This window comes from Drosophila mauritiana, chromosome 2R, assembly GCF_004382145.1.
Source record: "Drosophila mauritiana strain mau12 chromosome 2R, ASM438214v1, whole genome shotgun sequence".
Classification (NCBI taxonomy): domain Eukaryota; kingdom Metazoa; phylum Arthropoda; class Insecta; order Diptera; family Drosophilidae; genus Drosophila; species Drosophila mauritiana.
Genome location: NC_046668.1, coordinates 10,460,515 through 10,481,572, shown reverse-complemented (window position 1 = coordinate 10,481,572; position 21,058 = coordinate 10,460,515). Strand labels below are relative to the sequence as shown.

The 21,058-nt window shown below is 45.7% G+C and overlaps 7 protein-coding genes across 9 annotated transcripts; 3 read left to right on the top strand and 4 right to left on the bottom strand.

Annotated features, from left to right (window-relative positions):
* Positions 1 to 1,001: 1,001 nt before the first annotated feature.
* On the bottom strand, positions 1,002 to 4,593 carry LOC117136625 (DNA-directed RNA polymerase III subunit RPC2). Its single transcript, XM_033297614.1, has 2 exons — positions 3,633 to 4,593; positions 1,002 to 3,580 (listed from the first exon to the last, which is right to left on the bottom strand). Exons 1-2 carry the CDS (start codon positions 4,513 to 4,515, stop codon positions 1,050 to 1,052), a joined length of 3,414 nt encoding a protein of 1,137 aa, XP_033153505.1. The 5' UTR covers positions 4,516 to 4,593; the 3' UTR covers positions 1,002 to 1,049.
* A 181-nt stretch (positions 4,594 to 4,774) lies between these two features.
* Positions 4,775 to 6,315, bottom strand: LOC117137578 (GTP-binding protein 128up). Its single transcript, XM_033299084.1, has 4 exons — positions 6,161 to 6,315; positions 5,908 to 6,028; positions 5,014 to 5,854; positions 4,775 to 4,950 (listed from the first exon to the last, which is right to left on the bottom strand). Exons 1-4 carry the CDS (start codon positions 6,200 to 6,202, stop codon positions 4,848 to 4,850), a joined length of 1,107 nt encoding a protein of 368 aa, XP_033154975.1. The 5' UTR covers positions 6,203 to 6,315; the 3' UTR covers positions 4,775 to 4,847.
* A 112-nt stretch (positions 6,316 to 6,427) lies between these two features.
* Positions 6,428 to 7,392, top strand: LOC117137556. The gene is made up of 4 exons (XM_033299056.1): positions 6,428 to 6,471; positions 6,536 to 6,943; positions 7,054 to 7,182; positions 7,238 to 7,392. The coding sequence occupies exons 1-4, from the start codon at positions 6,447 to 6,449 to the stop codon at positions 7,390 to 7,392; spliced, it is 717 nt and encodes a 238-aa protein (XP_033154947.1). The 5' UTR covers positions 6,428 to 6,446.
* LOC117137557 (ADP-ribosylation factor-like protein 6-interacting protein 6) lies at positions 7,360 to 9,625 on the bottom strand. Of its 2 annotated transcripts, XM_033299059.1 has the most exons (4): positions 9,142 to 9,625; positions 7,913 to 8,135; positions 7,781 to 7,847; positions 7,360 to 7,716 (listed from the first exon to the last, which is right to left on the bottom strand). In XM_033299059.1, exons 1-4 carry the CDS (start codon positions 9,437 to 9,439, stop codon positions 7,594 to 7,596), a joined length of 711 nt encoding a protein of 236 aa, XP_033154950.1. In that variant the 5' UTR covers positions 9,440 to 9,625; the 3' UTR covers positions 7,360 to 7,593. The 2 variants fall into 2 exon arrangements, with proteins under 2 accessions (XP_033154950.1, XP_033154951.1); XM_033299060.1 differs by having other exon boundaries at positions 7,626 to 7,847; positions 9,142 to 9,622.
* A 401-nt stretch (positions 9,626 to 10,026) lies between these two features.
* LOC117136340 (sister chromatid cohesion protein PDS5 homolog B) lies at positions 10,027 to 15,589 on the bottom strand. The gene is made up of 14 exons (XM_033297203.1): positions 15,331 to 15,589; positions 14,904 to 15,006; positions 14,457 to 14,842; positions 14,186 to 14,393; positions 13,959 to 14,127; positions 13,154 to 13,895; positions 12,826 to 13,089; positions 12,673 to 12,766; positions 11,765 to 12,610; positions 11,568 to 11,704; positions 11,427 to 11,506; positions 11,100 to 11,365; positions 10,735 to 11,025; positions 10,027 to 10,674 (listed from the first exon to the last, which is right to left on the bottom strand). Exons 2-14 carry the CDS (start codon positions 14,982 to 14,984, stop codon positions 10,582 to 10,584), a joined length of 3,657 nt encoding a protein of 1,218 aa, XP_033153094.1. The 5' UTR covers positions 14,985 to 15,006; positions 15,331 to 15,589; the 3' UTR covers positions 10,027 to 10,581.
* A 311-nt stretch (positions 15,590 to 15,900) lies between these two features.
* On the top strand, positions 15,901 to 18,044 carry LOC117136771 (metallophosphoesterase 1). 2 transcript variants are annotated; one of them, XM_033297819.1, is made up of 5 exons: positions 15,901 to 16,368; positions 16,439 to 16,548; positions 16,605 to 16,867; positions 17,017 to 17,497; positions 17,563 to 18,044. In XM_033297819.1, the coding sequence occupies exons 1-5, from the start codon at positions 16,343 to 16,345 to the stop codon at positions 17,748 to 17,750; spliced, it is 1,068 nt and encodes a 355-aa protein (XP_033153710.1). In that variant the 5' UTR covers positions 15,901 to 16,342; the 3' UTR covers positions 17,751 to 18,044. The 2 variants fall into 2 exon arrangements, with proteins under 2 accessions (XP_033153710.1, XP_033153709.1); XM_033297818.1 differs by having other exon boundaries at positions 16,433 to 16,548.
* A 275-nt stretch (positions 18,045 to 18,319) lies between these two features.
* LOC117136770 (tyrosine-protein kinase-like otk) lies at positions 18,320 to 20,474 on the top strand. The gene is made up of 3 exons (XM_033297817.1): positions 18,320 to 18,807; positions 18,879 to 19,372; positions 19,460 to 20,474. Exons 1-3 carry the CDS (start codon positions 18,735 to 18,737, stop codon positions 20,192 to 20,194), a joined length of 1,302 nt encoding a protein of 433 aa, XP_033153708.1. The 5' UTR covers positions 18,320 to 18,734; the 3' UTR covers positions 20,195 to 20,474.
* Positions 20,475 to 21,058: the final 584 nt, after the last annotated feature.

Sequence of the window (21,058 nt, the reverse complement as noted above, 5' to 3'; positions counted from 1 at the left end):
TCACTGTGTAGAACGGAACTGAATAGCCCGGAAAAGAGGTGGGCATGCAAGTATGGGGGATCAGAGATGGGGCAGCCTTAAATTGTCATCCTAGTGCGCACCATTGGTTCCTCGGATGCTGATGCTCCTTCTGCTGCTGGCAGTTTGCCCCGTTTGCTGTCATTGCACTGCACATAGTAACTTCTACGAGTCCTGCGGAGGAGGAGCAGCAGTGGGTGGTACACCGAGTGGTGGCTGTGACTATTTTAAGCGCAGGTCACTCGAAAGGACGCACAAGGACATTGGCTTGTGTGGGTGGCTGTGTCGGCTGCAGTTCGCAGGTCACGTGCATGCACCGCGGTGCATTGACCACGGAGACGTTGACACATTGGCCGGAATCTGGGTTGAAGCTCCACCTCGAAGCCAGGTGACAGGTAATTGCCTCACGGGGAATCTGGCAATAGGCAATATCGAGGGAAACCAATAAATCAACGCCTGGCGATATTGGTTTTACTAAGAAGCATGAAGTCGCTTAAGAGTGTTTAGTTTAACGGAGCAAAAACGCAAAATACAAATAAGATAAAGGATTATAAGGACAAAGAGCAAACAAAGCAACAGAATAACAAAAAACATTTCAACTTTCAAAAGCTTAATCTTTTGTCCAGACACAGGCGTTTTAAATTCGGCCAAAAGGGCAGACACAACTAATTATCCTTTGCGCAATAAAAAATGATAACAGAAGCGATTTAACACGGCTAAGTCCTTTTAAGTAACAGCTTGCGTGTGCCTGTTAACGAACAGAAAGCTGCTATGCCAAAGGACCTCGTTAAAATTCAAGAGGACTTTCTTTCGCTGACTTCGTTTGAACCTCTTCATTTTGACATTTGCAGCTCGCGGTCATGGAAACTTAATGAATGCGTAGGAATTTTACCTTTGCCAGAGATTATACACCTTTCATATTTACAAAAATATTCGAAAACGGATGCAAGTTTCCATTATTAACCATTTAGGCACTTCTAAGATTATTATTATATAACAATTATTTTATTCCGTTTCAGACCATTGCATCGTTAATAGTTTTCCAAAATCATTTTCGGCACCACATTCATGCTGGTTAACTCCTGGAAGAGCAGTTTGCAGGCATACGGCATGGATATCTTAGAGACATTCGCCGACGACTGGCAGAAATGACACCAGGAGCAGTAGGCCATCCTGCCGCAAGTCCGGCAAACATCCACCTCAAAGGCATCCGATGAGATCATCAGACGCTCCATGATCAGCATACTAGCTCCGTAAGAAATCAGGCAATCACGCTCCATTTCACCCAGACGAAGGCCACCCTCGCGACTCCTGCCCTGCGTCGGCTGACGGGTGAGCACAGCCTTAGGTCCTCGGGCGCGGGCATGCATCTTATCCTGCACCATGTGCTTCAGTTTTTGGTAGTACACGGGTCCCGAGTAGATGTAGGCCTCAAGTGGTGATCCTGTGATGCCGGAGTAGAAAAAGTCCTTGCCCACGTAGTTGAAACCGTGGCGCTCCAGCTCCGCCTGAATGTCTTCCACCTTGGAGCCTCCGAACGCAGTTCCATAGTGGAACTTGCCCTCCAAGAGACCAGCCTTGCCGCCGAGCAGCTCTAGGGTTTTACCCACTGTCATACGGGAGGGAAATCCGTGGGGGTTCATGATCATATCCGGGCAGATGCCGAAGTCATTAAAGGGCATATCCTCCTGTTCAACAATCAAGCCAGTCACGCCTTTTTGTCCGTGTCGAGAGCTGAACTTGTCCCCGATCTCGGGGATACGTGTCTGGCGCAGCAGGATCTTGATGAGAAAGTCTTCCTCGGCATTGGCGGAAACCATCACGCGTTCGATGTAACTGGGCTCGGGACCCTTATAGCTAATGGGCACTGCGGTGTAGGGAACCTGTGCAGACTGACCCTGCAGCGGATTCATCGATGTCACCGCGGGCATCTCCTTGTTAATCATAATCTGTTTGTTTTGAACCTGCTCGCCTGGAGCCACAATTCCGTCAGTGTCCAGAACGTCGTGCTTGAAGATAACCTTGTTCGTTAGCGCATCTTTCATGGGACCCATGATTCTGTCGAAGGTCTGATTCGCATACCGTTTCACAGTGCACTTTGAGTTTTTGTACACCAGACAGCGTCCATATCCGCGATCTATTGAGGCCTTGTTTAAGATCAGCGCATCTTCGATATCGTATCCAGAGTAACTCATAACTGCCACAGTGGCATTCTGACCAGCAGGCAGTTTATCAAAGTTGGTAAGCTCAATAGTCTTGGATTTCACCATAGGAGCGTGGGGATACACCAGATTGTACATCAGCGAGTCAATCCTGTTCTTCTGGTTATAGCCAATCATTCCCATCGCCTGCTTACCCATAGCACACTGATAGGTGTTCCTGGGACTCTGGTTGTGATGAGGATAGGGTACCAATCCTGCACAGACTCCCAGCAAAGTGAAGGGTTCGATTTCCAAGTGTGTAGTCCGGTCCTCTATTTGATCCTCGTTCCAGGCGATAAACGAATCGTTCTCCTCGTTTACATCTAAATACTCGATTAGTCCGTCCAAAAGAAAGTCGTCGAACTTGCGAATCCCACGGTTCAGCTCGTCCAAGTGATGCTGCTTCACCAGCGGGCGACGATTCTCCACAATTACATAGGGGCGGCACAGACGACCGCCATCCGTGTGGATGTAGATGCATCGCTGGGTGTATGATGTGTGCACAGACACGTAGCTGCCCATCCGACCCTTTCTGCGCATGTAGCGAAGGTTCCGCACCAGGTGCTTGTGGTTCAAGGTGAGACCCAGAACATTACCATTGATGAAGACGAGGAATACATTCGGATTATTGATGGGGTTGCCGCTCACTTCTCGTATGTCTTCCACGCCAGCATTGAAAGCCACTATCATAACGGGTCGCTCCTCCACTTCGGTGGTGATGTGCGTCATCAGAGCCAGATTTTTGACCAGACCACAGGCCTCACCTTCTGGAGTGTCCGAGGGACACAGCATACCCCATTGACTGGGCTGCAGAGATCTGGGTCCCGACACCTTACGCGTCTTCTCAAACTGCGAGTTCACACGGGTCATCATTCCCAACGCTGATATATAACTCAAGCGGGACAGAACCTGCGTTACGCCAGCTCTTTCCATCTTAAATCGCTTGATGGTCCAGTTGCCGGAACTGATAGCAGACTCCAGTCCCGCGGTGATCTGTGCCGCCCTCATATGCTTAACCACATCGAACTGCGCCGCCTTCACCTTGGGTATATTTTTGTCCGCAATGGTCTTAAGCTCCCAGTTCATGCGCTTGAACAGATCCTCGAACATCATGGAGAGCAAGGAACCTGCCAGCTCCAGACGCTTGTTGCCGTAGTAATCACGGTCGTCAAAGAGCGTTTTGTCCAGCTCGGCGGCCATCACACGACGCACCATCATGGATACATAGATGGCCTTCATTTGCAAGTTGAAGTTGTCCACGGGCACGTGCGCCAAAATGGTGGTCAACAGCAGCTCACGGGCCTCTTCCGAGGGCGTTTTTGTGGTGGCACTCTGAAAACGCTTGACCACCAACTTGGAGCCTAGATAAGAAAAGTTTTAAAGACAGTCTTCAAGTAGGGATAACCAACCTACCCATGTACTCCAAAGCCCTTTGCTGTGTAAAGACCTTCAGGTTGTAGGCATCTATAAGAGAGGCACCGAATCTATTCTGCGATTTGCTGTCTAAGCCAATAAGCGATTGAATTTCCTGATCGGAAACTACGCCCAGAGCTTTAAAGATCACCACAATGGGTATGTCGTCCGTCATCGAGTTATGCTTCAGGTAGTACTTTCCATGCTTGCTCAGCACCAAAGTACGTGACTTCTTTTCGTGTGTGGAGGAGGTAACCTGGCATTGCACCACACCGTTAAAGTCCTCGGTGAGCATCTTGTTCCATGACAGCTGCTCCTGAATGAGGATAACCTTCTCCTGGCCCCGCACGACAAAGTAACCGCCAGGATCTAGTGGACACTCATTCAGTTTGGACAGCTCGAACTCCGACTTGCCGGTAAGGGCGCAATTGGAGCAGCGCAGCATGAGGGGCATCCTTCCGATGAGCAAATTATTCCGCTTGATCCGTTGGGTTCCCCTCGTGTACTCGATGTCCACGGTGATAGGGGCGGAGTACGTGGTGTCCCTCAGGCGGCACTCGTGCGGCGTAGTCGCTTTGGTGATGTTGAACCCATCGTCGATGTCCGGTTTGCCCACCCGCACATCCAAGTACTTCAGGTAAAACAAAGGATCAGCTCCACTGGTCACCAGCTCGTTGGCCTTCACAATCTTTTTTATGTCCACGTTGATGAAGTGATTGAATGAATCTATGTGTTGCTTCACTAATCCTTTCACTTGCAAGAATGCCGGCACCAATTTCCACTTCTCCGTCAGCGGCTTTATGGGCACCGACCAGTCCTTGCTGTCGCCGGGATCCCAGGCGGTGGCCTCCATGTTGTGATCGCCCATCTTTAGCTCCACCATTTCGCTTTAATAATTCAATTTAAGTTTGTCAACAAAACAGCGTGCTATGAGGTTCTTCGATATGGGGTTTCTTTACCTATCGGTTATCGATATACTTGGGCAAGTGATAGCAAAGTTATTCCCATAGAGCTGGCAGTGCAAATAATTCCCGCTAAATCTAGCTTTAATTAATTCAATGTGCACGCCAATAAAAAAAATTGATGAAATAAAAATTAAAAGGTTTTCCTTTAACTTAAGCCACCTTAAATCCACGCACACATAAAGCACATTCGTTTTTTATTTTCGAATAAAAAATGCCATCAAATAATCAAAGTGTTATCGTTGCACAGAGTCTAAACCTTCTTCACAATCTGGACGACATCCTCGTCGTTGAGAACGTGGTCGATGCCCACCTTCTGAGGCTGATGCTTCACAGATGAGCCCCAAACCAGCGCACTACGAAGGAAATACATAAATGTTAATAACCAAGAGAACTGAGGAAAAGTGAAGCGCACTCACTATTTAAATTCCTTGGCAATGGAGCGATGCAGCTTGTTGCAGAAATCTTCAATGCTGGTGTGCTCGTTGTGGAGCACCACGGGCGAGTTGTAGTCGGGCAGCTGGCCCTTGGGCTTGGTGTAGATGCGCTGCAGCCGCAGGTACTCCCACATCAGCTCCAGCAGATCGTCAAAGTTCCAGTGGTGATGGGCCGAGATGGGCACGCAATGCGGGATCTTGTAGATGACGTCCAGCTCCTCGATGGAGATCTGATCGATCTTGTTCAGCAGATAGATGCAGGGTATGTAGATGCGGTTGCCCTCGATAACGTCGATCAGGTCGTCACTAGTGGCGTCGTATCTCAGGGTGATGTCCGCATTGTGGATCTTGTACTCGGATAGAATGGTCTTCACCAGATCCGTGTCCAGCTCGGACTGAGGAACCATGCTGTTCAGATTGATGCCGCCCTTGTCCTTCCGCTTGTAGTAGATATTTGGTGGTTTCTTGTTAAGCCGGATGCCGAAGCCCTCCAATTCATGCTCGAGGAGTTTCTTGTGGCCAAGCGGTTTCAGGCAATCCAGCACCATGAAAATGAGGTTACAGGTGCGAGCGACAGCTATCACCTGACGACCTCGACCCTTGCCATCCTTGGCGCCCTCAATGATACCGGGCAAATCCAGCAGCTGGATCTTGGCGCCCTTGTACTTGATGCATCCCGGCACAGTGGTCAACGTTGTGAATTCGTAGGCCGCCACCTCGGAGTAAACGCCAGCCAAGTTGGAGAGCAGTGTGGATTTACCCACTGAAGGAAATCCTACAAATCCCACCCGGGCATCTCCAGTCTTGGCCACCTCGAAGCCAGCTGGAAATACATAATGTTAAGTGATAGCTTGAATTGTATATCCAGGAGCTCACCTTCGCCGGTTCCGCCGCCGCCTCCTTTGGGTGAAATCAGCTCGCGTCGCAGCTTGGCCAGCTTCGCCTTCAGCAGACCCAAATGGGCCGAGGTGGCCTTGTTCTTCTGGGTTCGGGCCATCTAGGATGCAGTTGAGAAGGTGGTCCAATAACCCGGTGATTTTGATGGAATCCAGGGGGGAATCCGCGGGGTAAATGGATGCGAGACAGGTTAGTTTCTGTAAAATCGGCAAGAGCTACAAGTTCCACTCACCTCCGACTCGATGGCCGAGATTTTCTCCAATATTGTGCTCATGGCTGGCTGGAAGTTAGACGCGGTTCACAGAAAACCCCAGTTATCAACAAATATGCATGTAAAAATAAAAAATATAAAACTCTCGCGTGGACAGTTGGAGGTGCAATCGATATGTATTCGATACAATCGATTTGCCCAGTATTGTGGTCGATTTCAAACGTTAGCCAACACTTAACAAATCGTAAAGTATTCTTAAACAAAATTAAAACGGTCAGGCTGATTGGAATATAGCCGTTACAATTTGATGGCTGCAAGAATGTTTGCTAAAGGTTAAGTTCCGCAATTAAGCACTGAGAATTATTTAAAACTAACAAAAAATAAACATTGTTTCAGTTAAACCACGTACCCCTCTGGGTAACAACCAAGCTCAATTTAAGACCCAACTGGCCAACAACGTCTCGCAATTGAATCGCAGTTTCCCAACGGCCGCTGAGCTTTTGCGCAAAAATAGCAGTCAATTGCGGCAAACCAAACTAACTGTCAGTCGTAAGGATAATAAGCTTATATACGATGGATTCGTGGAGGAAGTGAAAATTCGTCCCAAAAAGGAGAACGTTCAATCACCGATTACCCTGGAAAAATCCAGTTGCGAAATGTCAGCCAAAAAGGAATCCCCAGGGTTGCCAAGCTCCCCGATGTTGAAACCAGGACGAAACTTAATTAGTTTAATTGGACGCGTGGATTTCTGCCTTAAAATTCACAAAATGTATCCGGAAATCAACGCTATTTGGAATGTTTACGGTGGGTCTTAAGTGAAATACTTTTAAAATCAAATTACTATATATATTTTTAGACAAAATTATTAATATAGCTAAATTTGGCAAGTTAAATCATTAATTATCGTTTTTCAGGAAAATTGCTAAGGATAATTGTGGGAAAACGTGGAGAGCACACCTTGCTCGTGCGAAACAAAGAATCGGGGCCCGTCCTTCAGGGAATTTACTACGATTTCGAAGGCGTTATGACAACGTGGAGCCCAGGTAAAATGCAGGAAACTGATAACCATTACTTAACCAAAGTTTTTTCCATTATAAGGCTGCTTTGTCCATCTCGTGGGCCAATTTATTGGCGCAAATCGCTTGAAAACTTTTAAGATTGACCAGGTAAGCGATATTGACTGGCAACAGCAATTTATGCGCATTGAAAATGTGACCTCGTATATTTTAATGCAAAACACTGTGCAAAAGTAATTTATTTTTTAAGGATACAGTTTTCTTGAGATTTTTAGGCCAGCCGACAGAGTACTTTTTATAAGGTATAAATATGCTAGCCTAAGCATTTCGATCCTGATCTCCAATCAACAGTGAAATGTTTCATTTTGTACTTTTGTAGTTTACAAATCATGAATAATTTATAGTTAGTAACTTATGTATAATTGACATACCTAGGAACTAAGTTAGCTTCAAAATGCCCCCTGACGATTCTCTCCAGGAGCATTGCACAGTTTCAAGGACTACAATAAATACAAATTCCGAAGTGGGCGTATAAACTCTAATACTGGTGAACTTATTAAACTAATTGGAAGGAAATGGGTATTCAGTTCTACCAGTACAAATCAAAGTACATGAAGACCGTTACCAGAAATCCGCAGAACAGGGCGCACAAGTAACCCAAGTGCATCGAGGCAGTCTTCTCCTCGCGGAAACTGCAAATTGAAGTAAAGACTCCACGTTATAATTAATAATTAAAGGTGATTCCCCCAGAGCTTACCGTTTCTTGGAACGCGGCGTAAAGGGCGAGGGCGGATTTACGCCAGGCACCGCGCTGTCTAAGTACACGATTCCGTACGCGAAAGCTGCCACTAGAAGGCCACACAGCAGGGGACTCAGCCTGGAGCCCAGCTGGTGACTGGTGGCCCACACCAAGGTCTCGTTCCACCTACTCTGCACCTGGTGGCTCAGCACCTGGATGGAATCGCCCGTGATGTATGGCACTGTAAAGAGAACGCACGAAGCTCGTTAGTATCTCAGTTTGAGTGTTGTACTATTGATTTCAGTGTTATCAGTCCTAGCGTGATAAACACGTCAAAATGTTGGGTTTATAACTAGGGTGGTTCAAATTTATTAGTCAGATATGTACTCTATGAGGGAATCAAAGTAATTTGGCTAAATGAAAAGTATTAGTGGGCAAAGAAATTTACAAAAATGTAGTGAAACCCCATTCGTTACATCATAAGTACCAAGGTTGCGCTTTTTATAGATTTGGATCGCACTTAACGATTGGAAATAAATATTTGTTTGTATTGCTGTAATTATTTCTGTTCTTGCCAATGTATAAAATTCGTTTTTTGTTTATATTAAATTTATATTTTGGAATTAGTCCACCAATGACTAAAAAGTGTTAAAGTTTGTTACACTTTTTGTGGTACCTTTTTGGAGCCACCCTAACGCAAAACCTGCAGCAAATGAAGATTGCTGGAATCGTTAGAAAAATTCGTTATTTTCCTGGGCCTTCTAGCGGTACCTTCTAATGTTAATATGTATGCATGTATGTGTCGCGTGACGAAAACCCAGTGCTAAATACCGTTAAGCTAAGCGTAGACGAATAACTAATAGCCGCTGGGCAAACAATAACTAATGGCATTCTGCCTCAAAGATGAAGCGACTAATCACTCTCAGCCGATTTTTCTAAGGTCTTCAGTACGTTCGTATGCAAATGAGACGGCTAATGCGCGTCAAAAAATTTACCTTCCTTATATAGACGTTTTTTCGCTATTCGGTGGCTTATGCAGGGGGAACAAACAACGCCGCTATGAGATCACACGAACTTCAACTATTTATAAACGCGAGAATATAAACAAAGTGCGAGTAAAGACGACGCAACCGACAATTGCAACCTTGAATTCGCACCCCCGCCTTACCTGGGCATATATATAAACAAATGGAAATCCAATAAGCCCACAATATATTTACGTTTAGCCCCCAACTTGGCACACTTACTGGTTAAGATGACGCTTTTGTAGCCAATGATAAGAACCCCGAAGAGAAGGGCAACCTTTTTGATCAGCGGATCTAGGGCGGTCACCACGCCCACTCGCCCCTTTTCCGTGGGTTCAGCAACGCCCACGTAGTGCTCAAGTTTTGGATGCGAGGTCTTCGGCGTGGAGGTGTAGATCCGTCCGTTCGGTTGCCCGTTTTTTTTACTTCTGACTGCCGTCGAGAAAATCCCATTGGTTTTGTTTTTCTCCTGCTGGCGATGCGTGACGTCACAGCCGACGTCGGCTGGTTCCACCTGCATTTCGCGGTTTTGCCGGCGTAAGCTTTGTTTGGGATTGGTTTTCGTTGTTCGAACTGCGACGCAAAACAACAATCAGTGTCTTTTTAACTCGACAATTGTTTGGTTTATTTCACAATAGCACAAAAACAACAAGAAAAACGTCACACCCCCGAAAAAAACAAACGCAGAAAATGCAATTGGAACTAGTGATGGGAGAGTTGATGTTGCACTGCGAACTATCGATGGCCTCTTATCGATAGCACATTTGTTATCAATATTCAAATTTGCTTTAGCCCTTCTAAGAACGACTTTAAAATTGAAAAGAAAAAATTTAGAAACAAAAATTATATTTTAGCCATTTTGTATACTTACGTTAAATTAAAAAATGGCCAAATATTAATAATTTAAACTAAAAGCCCACTTTCGATATACATTTTAACATTAAAATAATAATCATACGTTTATTTGTAATTGAAAAACCATAATTGTTTAATGTACATGTTTTATAGTTTAATGTGTGTATTCATTTTATTTTTATCTTTGTAGTTTTCTTTTCAATTCTTACGTTTTTAGGTTTTCTTTTTGAATGCATTTTGAATGCATACTTCTTGAATTTAACGAGATAATTGTATGTATTATGATGATGTTACATTAACTAAAAATTAACTGCGATCATAGAAAAGTTAATTTTAATTACTTAATAAGGCTCTGTTTACGTTTTCATTACTTTACTTCGTACTTTAACTTATGCGCGATATACTTTCCTTTTTTTATTCGATATACAATAGTCTAAAAATAATGGTAAAATCAATTAATAAATCAAACACTATAAAAGAACAGGATAAAACATTTTAAATGATAAATAATTACTTTTACAGAGTTGCGGTTAACAGATTTTTCGACACTTGTTTCTTTTTTTTTGTTGATGTTTGTGTTTTTGGTTTATCTCACAAAATTGATATAGTACATACTGAAACTGAACAATCCGAATTCTGGGTGCTTAGTTGTGAGTTGCATGGTGTGGATAAAGGTAGTGTCGGTTTAACAACTATCGTGGTCTTTCCTACGTCTTAAATATTTAGTTAACTTAGGTGCCTAGACTAAACATAACTAAACTAACAAGTATGCGCTCACTCCACCTCCAGTCTGCGCCATCCCAGCCCCTATGATTTGGCTGAAGCGGCTCCTGCGCGCGTTCGTTTGGCCATGGGCTCCGTAGTGTCAGCCGCTCGTATGTTGTCGAACAGATTGTTCTCCTGACAAATTTCACAGAGGAATTAGATTCATTCTCAGAATATTCCAAGGACTTCACTCACCTGCGGATTCTCATCATCCATGATTGACTGTTCCGCCGGCCTCTTTGGAGCCACTGCTGCTCGCGACGTCGTCATTGCTGTTGCGGCAGCTTTGCTCGTGGATTTGGCTCCCAGCGTATACACGTCCAGCGGTATATAGACGTCATTGTTTTGGAAATTCGCAACGGCAGGCTGTTTATAATACATTTCTGGCAAAGCCAGAGGCATGGAGAAGGTGCTCGTGTTGCCATCAAATGGACTGAACTTGGAGTCGATAATGTACATGGCAAGATCGCAGAGCGCCCACATTTTCTGAAAACCAAAAAATATATGTATATATATGATTAAAAAAAAGGGAAACCTGGGAAAATGAATAAGTGGCATACATAGTTGTCGCGCTTGTCCGACCCTAGACTGAACTCGCGATGCTTTATCAGCTGCAGCAGCTGCTTGTAGAAGCTGTGGACAAACGTTTCGCGTTTGGCCATCAGCGGCTCCAGAATGAAACGCAGGCACTTCTCCATCTTGCGCAGCTGTACGTAGTCCTCGTGATTCGTGAAGCGGGGATCGTGGACCAGCACGGGAATAGCGAAAGCCAGCATGTAGTCAGGTAGTATGTGTAGTGATTGTGACTCCGTTGAGCTGTCGGGAGCTGGAATAATATGGTTAGATGGTTAAAATACACAATATGATTCCATAAGTCAAACACCTACATGTCATAGCCACAGTCTTGAGATATTCCCGCCGTTTGTTTACATCCGTTTCTGCATAGTGACGCACAAGGTCTTGCAATCTGTTGAAAATATTTATCAATACTTTTCAGAACGAATCCGATGGTGGCTTGAACTACTCACTTTCTCTCAGTCTCTAGACCAGCCAGCACATACAAGCCCATGAAGTCCAGCGGCAAACAGTTCCTAGGCAAACTTCTGCTCAATCCTTTGTGCAGCTTGCGAGCAAAGATTTCCCGAACTTCTGGCACTGGATCAGCCTACGGGAATGCCGAGTTAGACATTGAGACTATAAGCACTAGATGAATGTCTCTACTCACCATCAGCTGGGAAAGCTGCAAGTACTGCTCAGCGCTGTACTGATCACCCACGCCCTTTTGTTCGCACACCTTGAGCATGGCGCAGGCTGCCCCGAGGCGCAGCCAGGATTTCTCGGCACCGCAAAGACGGTTCTGGCCGAGCAAATCGCCCCGTTGGTTAACAAACGCCGCCAGCATTCGGAATGTTTTCTGGGCAGCGTGCTCATCGGTACGCAGTCCCAAAAGCCACCTGGCCATAGCCTTGAGCGCATCCAGCTTACATAGAGTGTCCGGCGGTAGTTTCTCTTGGGCACACCAGTCACTGTCCTCTGGCAGTTCGTAGTCCCGCTGCGCAGGAACTTCTTGGATAAGCAGCTCTTTGACAATACGTCGCGCAATCATATTCTTAATGGGCGTCAGAAAGGCCTGTGGCATATTGTAGGCAATGTGACCCAAGGTCACAATCTTTGTGCGCTGATCCTCACAGTTTGGTGTCAGTTTTAAGCGAAGCGTCTCGATGATCTCGTTGAAAATAGGATGCACTGTTTGTGTAGTTGTGGACGCACTTCCGGCTCCACTTGTTGCTCCATCAGTGGCAGCCGACGACTGGCTGTTTACGAAAATACATCGCACCGCGTGCTTTGCTTGCTTAGGGGTTCCAATGAGTGCGAAGTCCTTGCACACCGGAGCCAGCTCGTCGAGAATAGCCGGTGTAGGGTCGTCAATGAGTGGCTGATAGCGCCCCAGATGAGTTAGTGTCTTTAGCACCAGTGGTGCAACATAGTCCTGCTCGTAACTGAGCAGGGAAATTAAATGACGCAGCGAGGTATCGGTGAAGAAGTGAGCCGAGAAGACGTATGAAAGCATCTGCAAGTATAAAGCAATCATGTGGATTTCTGTATCATAACTTAAATTATCTCTATACTCACGGCTAACAACTTGAGTCCGCGCTCGCCCGCTTCCTGAGCCGAAATTCCGATCTCCTCACACATGGACCCTTTCTCAATGCATTGTTCAATTAGGCTAAGCAAAAAGATTAACGGATTAAGTCTGGCAACAAAGGGCACTTGTAAGCGGTTTACCTAATAAGTACGCCAATAGATTCCTTGTCCACCATCACTGATGCCACGCGCTCAATCAGCATCTTAACTGTGTTGTAATACAAATTCGACTGGACGTGGGCGCCAAGCTTTTTCAGGAGAACTCCCATCGTGTCAGCACACTCCCGACAGCTTACATCGCGTTTAAGGACAATGTTAATGCAGCGTAGGAGCTGAGCATCCTTTCGCAGGTTGTTGCTAAACTGGGTTAGGTACTCCGCCGCTTTCAGAGGATCTGGAAGCAGTCTGAAAAAAGAAACAAATCAGTGATGTTACAAACTCTCAAAAGAAAACATATTATAGAACCCACTTGGCGATGTTGGCCTGCTTGGCGCTGAGCTGACTAAGCACGCGCGGCGTGAACTCCTTAGAGTGGTGTAGCTTGATCCAATCACTGACCGTATTGCGTGTCTTCATTTGGTTCTTCTGCAGCTCGACGAAGGCCTTGGTGGCATTGGCATCGAGATCGCCTAGCAGATGATATAGCTTCTTCATGCGCTCTTCCGGAGCTAGTTTATAGGGAACCAGGCAGGTGATAAGTAGGCGTTCCACAAGCAGGCGGTCCTCCAAGCCCACTTTGTAGTATCCATGCAGTATCTTGTTCTTAATCCAGTCAACCCTGACCTTAAGGCCAGTGCTTAGATCGTTGGGTTCGCATATTGCGCGCTTGTAGATGTAGGCCAGACCATTCATCGCATCCCTGCGAATTTTGTACTTCTTATCTAGCGTCCGCTCGCGCACAATTTCTAGTAGATCGGGCGCTTCGAGAACGAGGGTGAAGTCTCGCTTGGCAGTTTCCACAATAGCCATTACCACTTCGTGGCGCACCACTTCGTCCAGATCGTGATTTCGAAGCTGCAATTTCTCTGTGATATCGTGCTGAAGACTTGGATGATTGAGCAGGAAGTGCATGGACGACTGAACACACTTGATGCGAACTGGTTCGGTGATGTCGCAGAAGCGCCCAAAGAAGATTTTCAACAGGTTTGGGTACTTTTTCGCTAGTTGCGAGTCCTTTTCGGAGAACATACGAGACAAGAGAGTGGTGGCCTCTGTAGCAGCGAAAATAAGTTTATTAATATGCAAATAAAGGTACATGCTGATAAATTACTCACTTAGCCTCTCAGCATCGTCCGTGGACAGCAGTTTGTTCTCCAGTTGAGGCAGCACTGAACACAGCAAGCCTGCGTTGATGCGGTTAAGCTCGTAAATGATATCATAGATTTTGTTTGTAATGGACAGTTTTGTGTTGGGCTTATCCATGACCAGAGCACGGTTAAAGAACTGTAGATCAGGGATTAGCTTTAATAACGTGGTGCATCAAATATCAGCAAAATATTACCATTTTGATGGTGGACTCGAGAGCATCGCCCGTTTTAGTGAGAAGTTGTTCTGTTAATTGGCAGGCAAACTTGTTGTTCGATTTATACGGCTCTACAATGTTAATCAGAATGAGATCCAACAATTCCACCGACAGATTGTCGGCTTCTGTGATCAACGGACTAAGCACATCTAGAAAAAAGTTAGTAACCTTGACACTGTGCTGGTCACTAGAAAATTGTATAACATGTGATTATAAAGAGTTCGTAGGATAAAGGAAGAGCTCGACTTACTTGACAATCTTGAAGATGGTACTAAACAGGTCTTGGAAGATTTCTTGGCAGTCCTCCAGTTCGAAACACATATTAAAAGACTTGACAAAAGCAAGGTTCTCCAGCAGATAGAAGTAACGCTTGAAGGAGGGATCGCGCGGATCCTTCAGACCGTGCAGTTGCTTGATAAAAAACTTAAATATAGTTTTGATTTGATCTTGTTCTTTGTAGGGCGCCTCGGGAGCATAAACCCGCAGGACATCCGCAACGCAGCACGCGATTAAGAGCTGGACATCACGGGATGGATGTTGCATGAAAAAGTCGTCCAGCAGATGGAGAGCCAATGGTATGTATTGCTGGTAGAGATTGTCGTCCTGGTCCATAGTCTGCAGGACATTGGCGAGGGTCTGTAAAGCAGAATTGTTCTTAGTGAGGAGTTTTGTTAAGGGAACCAGGGGCAGGACTCACCTTGAGGCGCCTTATCAGCTCGTCTGTGCCCAAATCCTCGACCAGCGGCCGGCATCCAGTGGGGTACACTATGTCCGCCATCCTCACCGCCAATGGGAGCTACCTGCAAGTCAGGATTTCAAGGATTCAGTGGCAGGTGCAACAATTCCGCGCGACATCAACAACAACGAATGCGACCCTCAAAATAACATTGAAAAAGTGGAGGAGGGTGGCATCACGAACACACAAGCACGAAGCTCCACACACGCACACACACACACAGTGGCAGCAGCACCAGCACAAGCACACAGAGTGGCCAATATTGTTTGGTTATTTCTTTTTCGCAAACAACAAAAAGAGAGCGCCCAAATTGTAGCGTCCCAAACCCTGCAATTACCCAATGTTTTATGCTAAACGGCGGCGCAGTTTTTGGCACTTGGAATCTTACTTTTCACAACGGGCAGGAAGCGGCACAATTTTTTTGCAATTTTGCGAACCCCTGCTATCGATGACCGCTTAGCGCGCGTCTCCTTCGAATCACTGCACTCTGGATGGGATTGCGCCTGTCCAGCTATTTACACATGTTCGGTTATAAAAGTATTTTGCGGTGCCTATTTTGTTAATAATAAGCAAAAACCGAGGAGCATTTATGTGGAGTGGCACGCCATTAATCCACGCACGAAGCGTTGCCAGAGGTTTTGTGGAAGTGTGGCCAGACTCTAGACCGTTTAGTACTTGATTGCATTTCAGCTGATTAGCATTGACGTGTTGTTGGTGCTAGCGAGGAGAGCGGAAGGGGCCGTGTCACGAAATCGGATATATAATCGGAATGAAATCGTGATTTAATTAACTTATTAAAAAGTATTTGTAAATTTAATAACAACATTTCGAAACTCATACCGCTTTAAGATAATGATTTTGTTTTGAGTATCTTGTTTGTTTTGTTTTGAGTATGCAGTTAGTGCTAATCACGCGCCCATCTCAAATTTTGTTTGTTGTGCTTGGCAAACAGCTGTGGCGTTGCCACATAGACGTCGCGGCGCAAGAAGTGCAAACATAGGATAAAGATAATTGCACAATTATTGGCACTTGCAGCCGGCAAACGCTGTAACGGAATTGCCCGCGTTCAAAAGCCAATGGCGCGCATTGGCGGAACATCGGAGGAATGTGGTAATGGACGCAACACAACGTTCCGGCCGTTCTAGATGTTTTGCTTTCTAATCCAATTAAGCGTGTGCCCTGAAAGCGGTGATGGGGGCCGGTTGTGGTCAGATGTGCGCCGTCCGTTGCAGCAGCTCCACATTCCCGAAAATATGAGCATTCTTACGTAAATATTGCATGGTCAGTGCGTATTTAAATATAGATTATTCATATACAGACGCAATGTAAGCCAGTTGCGTTTGCCAGAGAACCAAAAGTATTAATCAAGCAATCCAAACCGATGCGGCATAGCCGGGATTATGGCTTCCTTGCGCGTCGTCAATAGGTGGGTCATAGTTGACGTTACTTTTGTTAACCAAACTATTTAATCCTTCCGTAATCTCCGAAAGAAACAGATTAGTGTGCCGCGGCTTTGTGGCTCTTACGTTGCTGCTGGTCTTCTTCAACGAGTTTATAGTTTACTACATGGCCCAGTCCAGTTGGCAGCCAATCGATTGCAAACTAGGTAAGCCGTAACGCAGTTTTTGAGTCGCATCATAAAAACCTCTTTTTCACACATAGATAATTGCACGCGCCTGCTTCTTATTGCTGATCCCCAGATACTGGGAAACTCCTACGATCGATCGTCGCACAGTCCTTTGGCCAGGTACGATTCGGATAGATACCTGGCCAAGACTTTCGAGCGAGCTCTGGCCTTTACACAGCCTCACATCATAGTGTTCCTGGGCGATCTGTTGGACGAAGGCAATATAGCCACGGCCCAGGAGTACAAACAGTACGTTCAGCGGTTCAGACGAATTTATCAGAACAAGAACTACAAAAAAGTAAGGAATACTGCTTTTGCTTCACCTTAAATTGTTGTGCACCTATAACTATTTCAATTTAAAGTTTCCCCAAAGCGATTATACAACTTTGCGAATGGGATTGACCCCTTTAAACCTAACAGTTTCGCATGATCTCTGCCTTTTTTCAGCGCGTCCATGTGCCGGGTGACAATGATATTGGCGGCGAGAATGGCGACTACATATCCAACTCGAACCAACGACGTTTTGAGAACGAATTCATGAGTGAAGACCTCTTCGACTATGACAATCGATTGCGCTTCTTCAAGATAAACCGCATGCTGTTGGACTTTAGCAACCCGGATAGGGATAACAATGCAGATCGCCTAAGAATTGGCGTATCCCATGCTCCGCTGCTCATTGGCGGAGGACCCCTGTTAAGAGCCATCATCAGCGACTTGGATCCACATATCATTTTCTCAGGACACTGGCACGAATCCAGAATATTTATTTACCCCTCCACCAAGGTGATCAACTTTTATGAAAACTCTGTGAGGCACTTTGACTTGAAGGCCCTCAAAGAGCAGGAGCACAGCTATCTGGAGATAATGGTGCCCACTTGCTCGTATCGCATGGGAAAGTCCAAGATCGGATTGGGCTACGCGGTTTTGGGTGAGTTCGGAAATAGTTTTTATACTTTCCATGGAGGTAATGATTTACCCTGTTTTCGACTACAGAAAACTACAATTTGAGCTACACGTTGCTGTGGCAGCCGAATCGCTTTATCCTGCTCTTCACCTATGTATTTTGGGGACTTTTCGTCGTCTGTGGTTTCGTCGTCTTTAAGATGATGACTCGTTGTCCCTTCCGCGTGGCCAAAAGGCAGACGCTCTATAACCGCGTCTCGACTATACCGCAATTTTAGACTGCACTTCCACTCGTCATGGACAATAAGCCCAAGATTCTCAAGAATTGCTCGAATATACAACTCAAAATGAAATTAAAATCGTATTTATAGACAAGTAGCTTATATTCGGATAGAGTTGAGTAGTAGCAATGAAAATTAATGTAAATTTTAGTCCAAAGTGCTAAATTTGTTTTCCAATTAGTGAAAAAATGTAATCAATGTCCTCCATCCATATTTATTTTAAATTTAATTTAAATTAAATTATTTATTTAATTAGGCCTTAGCAGTTCGAACGAAATCTCATATTGGTTTATACTTATAGAGCTGTTAAATTTAACAAAAATATATCTAAATAAACAAATGTCAATCATTTAAAGAACATACTATTTGTATTAATTTGTATTATAAAAACATACCTTTTAACGTCTACTACTTAATTCACAGAAAGCAACCGCAAAATGTAGTAGGGCTGAAAAAAGGTAGTTCCAGCAAATGTCGCTCTCATTCGTCGAGAAATAACGGGAAATACTGGGTGCAGTCCAGGGCGCATGTGCGAACCGTGCGCCGGCTGCCAGCGGTAAATTAGCCCGATGCGGCGTCAGTAGAGTTCCGAAACCGAACGCGGAAGGTTGTGCCCTGGCCCCGAGATAGCGATACCATTAGTGGGTCTCCTTGAAACCGAATCGCTCGCAAGATCCCCGGGCTCTGCTTCTGCGGCAGGATAATAAAGCGTGACGCGTGTGCGTAACATAAAAATAACCATAAACCAAATGCTCTCCACCACTCCGGGCGGAGTAAATGAAGTGAGGTGAAGTGAAGCAAGGGGCAAACAGAGTCCGAATCCGAAACAGAAACTGAAACAGAAACAGAAACCGACGAGGGCAAACGGAATTCCTTCAAAAATCGGCAAATAAACCAGAAGAAAAGAAGAGCACACACCGGTTTTGTGCGAAAGAAGCGAAGGAAGTACGAAGTGAAATCAAAAGAATTCTTTAGCTCGAAATGGGGCTGAACGGAAGACGACGATTGTTGGGCTGCGGCCTGGGATTCTTCTGCCTGATCTTCTGCTCTTACGGTGAGTTAAGTCGACCGACTGACTCATCTTTTCTTCTCATTCCAATAACTCCTCCACTATCTGCCTCTCAGCCGCGCCAGCATCGTTTGAGGATGTGAGCATCTCAAGGGGTCCGCAATCCTCGATTACCATCAAGGAACAAAGTTCCTTGCAATTGCCCTGTGACTACCAACTGCCGGATGGGTATCTTCAGAAGAACAGCGTCATCCTGCGCTGGCGAAAGGATAGCAAAACGTTGCGTCAAGTGGAGCTTGGCAGGATGGACAGCACCACGAGCGAACCCCAGCTGGAAACCATGCTGCGGGAGGATTCCCGAGTGGCGCTGAGCAAGGACAGTGGCGCCCTGCAATTCAACAGTGTGCTGGCCAGCGATGCCGGTCAGTATCAGTGCCAGTTGGTCATCGACGGCTCCGTGGCTGCCAGCTCCAGTAGTGGGGTGCTCCTGGTTATTGAGCAACTGAAGTTCGTGCCGCAGCCAACCTCCAAGAACTTGGAGTTGGGAACTCTCAGTAAGGTCCACTGCAAGGCGCAGGGAACGCCTGCTCCACAAGTCAAATGGATGAGGGTAAGCATTGAATTCCTTTGAATGTTCGAGTCAAATTAAAGTTAAATAACTCTCCATTAATAATAACATATAATTCAATCCTTCCAGGAAACCCAGCTACCTCTTCCTGTAAACGTAACCGATCAGAATGGCACGCTGATTTTCAACCAGGTCAGCAATGAGCAGCGAGGTCAGTACACCTGCATCGCCTCCAATAGCCAGGGTCAAATCACGGCCACCGTGTCCATCAATGTGGTGGTGGCTCCAAAGTTCAGTGTTCCGCCGGAGGGACCCATCGAAGTGGCGGAAGCCGGAACTGCCGTGATCCACTGCCAGGCAATCGGGGAGCCAAAGCCCACGATTCGATGGGACAAGGATCTGACCTATTTGAACGATAACAACACGGATCCGGAACGCTTTTCCCTGATGGAGAACGGAACTCTGGAGATACGCAATGTTCGGCCAGAGGATGAGGGGCGCTACGGCTGCACCATTGGCAGCAGTGCGGGTTTGAAGCGAGAGGATGTTCTGCTGGTGGTGAAGTCAACAAAATCCGCGTCCAATTCGATAGTGACCCGGATTATCATTGTGATCATTTGCCTGGCCTTCCTGTACTTTGTGCTGGTGCTGGGCCTGAAGGTGTGGTACCGCTACCGTCGTCACCTGGGCAAGGTGCAGCTGGAAGATGGTCATGTCAATGGGCCCACCGATGGCCAGGAGCACGACCATCACGAAAACGAGCCCTGCCTGACGGAGGCCAACTCCAGCAAGAATCTGAAGAGCAAGCTGAGGGAGAGCACGATCCTGGAGCAGGAGTCGCAGGTGGCCGACGATATTGTGTGAGGAGTAGTGCTCCTGCGCCTGCGGAGTCACCTTTCAGCCACTTTCCATGATCTCGCTAAACATGCCCCTCGAAAGTTACTCCGTTCTGTTGTTGAGAATCAAAAAGGAACTTGTGAAATCCCCCAGAAATCTATTTGTATTTATATATTTATCTAGTTCATATATATATAAATATTTTATGTATTTATGCATGTGCGTGTCTCTGTGTATATATATCCCATGTACAGTTATTTTTTAGTAGAATAAATATTTTATGGCTCTCATAGAGCCGCATTTTATAGCGCAATCGTTTCAATCTCCTTTTTTCTGCGGCGGACAGGCGTTGTGCGGGGCTCGTAAACTTCCTCCGCTGCTCCCTCGTAAATTGGAAGCCCACTTGGCACGGCCGTAAAGCCCATGGAACCCGGATGAGTGTTCCGCCATGGCTTTTTATTCGCTTTTTATGACGGACGGAGAAGTTTGCTGCACATTAAGGCAACCCCCATCCTCCGATAAAAAGTCGTAAAATAGCGCGACATTACGGCGTTTCTACTATCGTTTAATTAAAACAATGAAAGTTTCTTAATAGAAATTATAGCTTATCAGTTCATTGTTTATATATTATCAGTATGTTGGATAGTATATCTTATATTAAGAAATACTGAGATATGAAAAAGGTATCCTTGTATACCAAATTCCTTTTTATTTTGGATTCTTTGACTAGTTTGCACCATGATATGCCAACCTTTGTGTCACCCATACCCATCATCTTGTAGTGAATTTGCCGCATCTCCTCCAGCGACAATTTCCCTTCAATTGCCAGCGTCTGCACTTAATCGCTTCATTTCCATGTCCATTTCCATTGGCATATGCCTGCAATCTCCA

Bases quoted from the DNA above. Each gene is read 5' to 3' on its own strand.
- LOC117136771 (XM_033297818.1), top strand. From the start codon at position 16,343: ATGGCTTCCTTGCGCGTCGTCAATAG. The intron at 16,549-16,604 runs GTAAGCCGTAAC...TTTCACACATAG, and splicing joins GCCAATCGATTGCAAACTAG to ATAATTGCACGCGCCTGCTT. The intron at 17,498-17,562 runs GTGAGTTCGGAA...TTTCGACTACAG, and splicing joins ATTGGGCTACGCGGTTTTGG to AAAACTACAATTTGAGCTAC.
- LOC117137556 (XM_033299056.1), top strand. From the start codon at position 6,447: ATGGCTGCAAGAATGTTTGCTAAAG. The intron at 6,472-6,535 runs GTTAAGTTCCGC...ACATTGTTTCAG, and splicing joins TGCAAGAATGTTTGCTAAAG to TTAAACCACGTACCCCTCTG. The intron at 6,944-7,053 runs GTGGGTCTTAAG...ATCGTTTTTCAG, and splicing joins CGCTATTTGGAATGTTTACG to GAAAATTGCTAAGGATAATT.
- LOC117136340 (XM_033297203.1), bottom strand. From the start codon at position 14,984: ATGGCGGACATAGTGTACCCCACTGGATGCCGGCCGCTGGTCGAGGAT. The intron at 12,611-12,672 runs GTGAGTATAGAG...TTATACTTGCAG, and splicing joins GCGGACTCAAGTTGTTAGCC to ATGCTTTCATACGTCTTCTC. The intron at 10,675-10,734 runs GTGAGTGAAGTC...GAAATTTGTCAG, and splicing joins TGGATGATGAGAATCCGCAG to GAGAACAATCTGTTCGACAA.
- LOC117137557 (XM_033299059.1), bottom strand. From the start codon at position 9,439: ATGCAGGTGGAACCAGCCGACGTCGGCTGTGACGTCACGCATCGCCAG. The intron at 7,848-7,912 runs GTAAGCTCTGGG...TTCAATTTGCAG, and splicing joins ACGCCGCGTTCCAAGAAACG to TTTCCGCGAGGAGAAGACTG. The intron at 7,717-7,780 runs GTAACGGTCTTC...CCTTCCAATTAG, and splicing joins CCCTGTTCTGCGGATTTCTG to TTTAATAAGTTCACCAGTAT.
- LOC117137578 (XM_033299084.1), bottom strand. From the start codon at position 6,202: ATGAGCACAATATTGGAGAAAATCTCGGCCATCGAGTCGGAG. The intron at 6,029-6,160 runs GTGAGTGGAACT...ACTGCATCCTAG, and splicing joins TCTCGGCCATCGAGTCGGAG to ATGGCCCGAACCCAGAAGAA. The intron at 5,855-5,907 runs GTGAGCTCCTGG...ATGTATTTCCAG, and splicing joins CGGCGGCGGAACCGGCGAAG to CTGGCTTCGAGGTGGCCAAG.
- LOC117136625 (XM_033297614.1), bottom strand. From the start codon at position 4,515: ATGGTGGAGCTAAAGATGGGCGATCACAACATGGAGGCCACCGCCTGG. The intron at 3,581-3,632 runs GTAGGTTGGTTA...TTTCTTATCTAG, and splicing joins AAGGGCTTTGGAGTACATGG to GCTCCAAGTTGGTGGTCAAG.
- LOC117136770 (XM_033297817.1), top strand. From the start codon at position 18,735: ATGGGGCTGAACGGAAGACGACGATTGTTGGGCTGCGGCCTGGGATTC. The intron at 18,808-18,878 runs GTGAGTTAAGTC...TCTGCCTCTCAG, and splicing joins CCTGATCTTCTGCTCTTACG to CCGCGCCAGCATCGTTTGAG. The intron at 19,373-19,459 runs GTAAGCATTGAA...CAATCCTTCCAG, and splicing joins CACAAGTCAAATGGATGAGG to GAAACCCAGCTACCTCTTCC.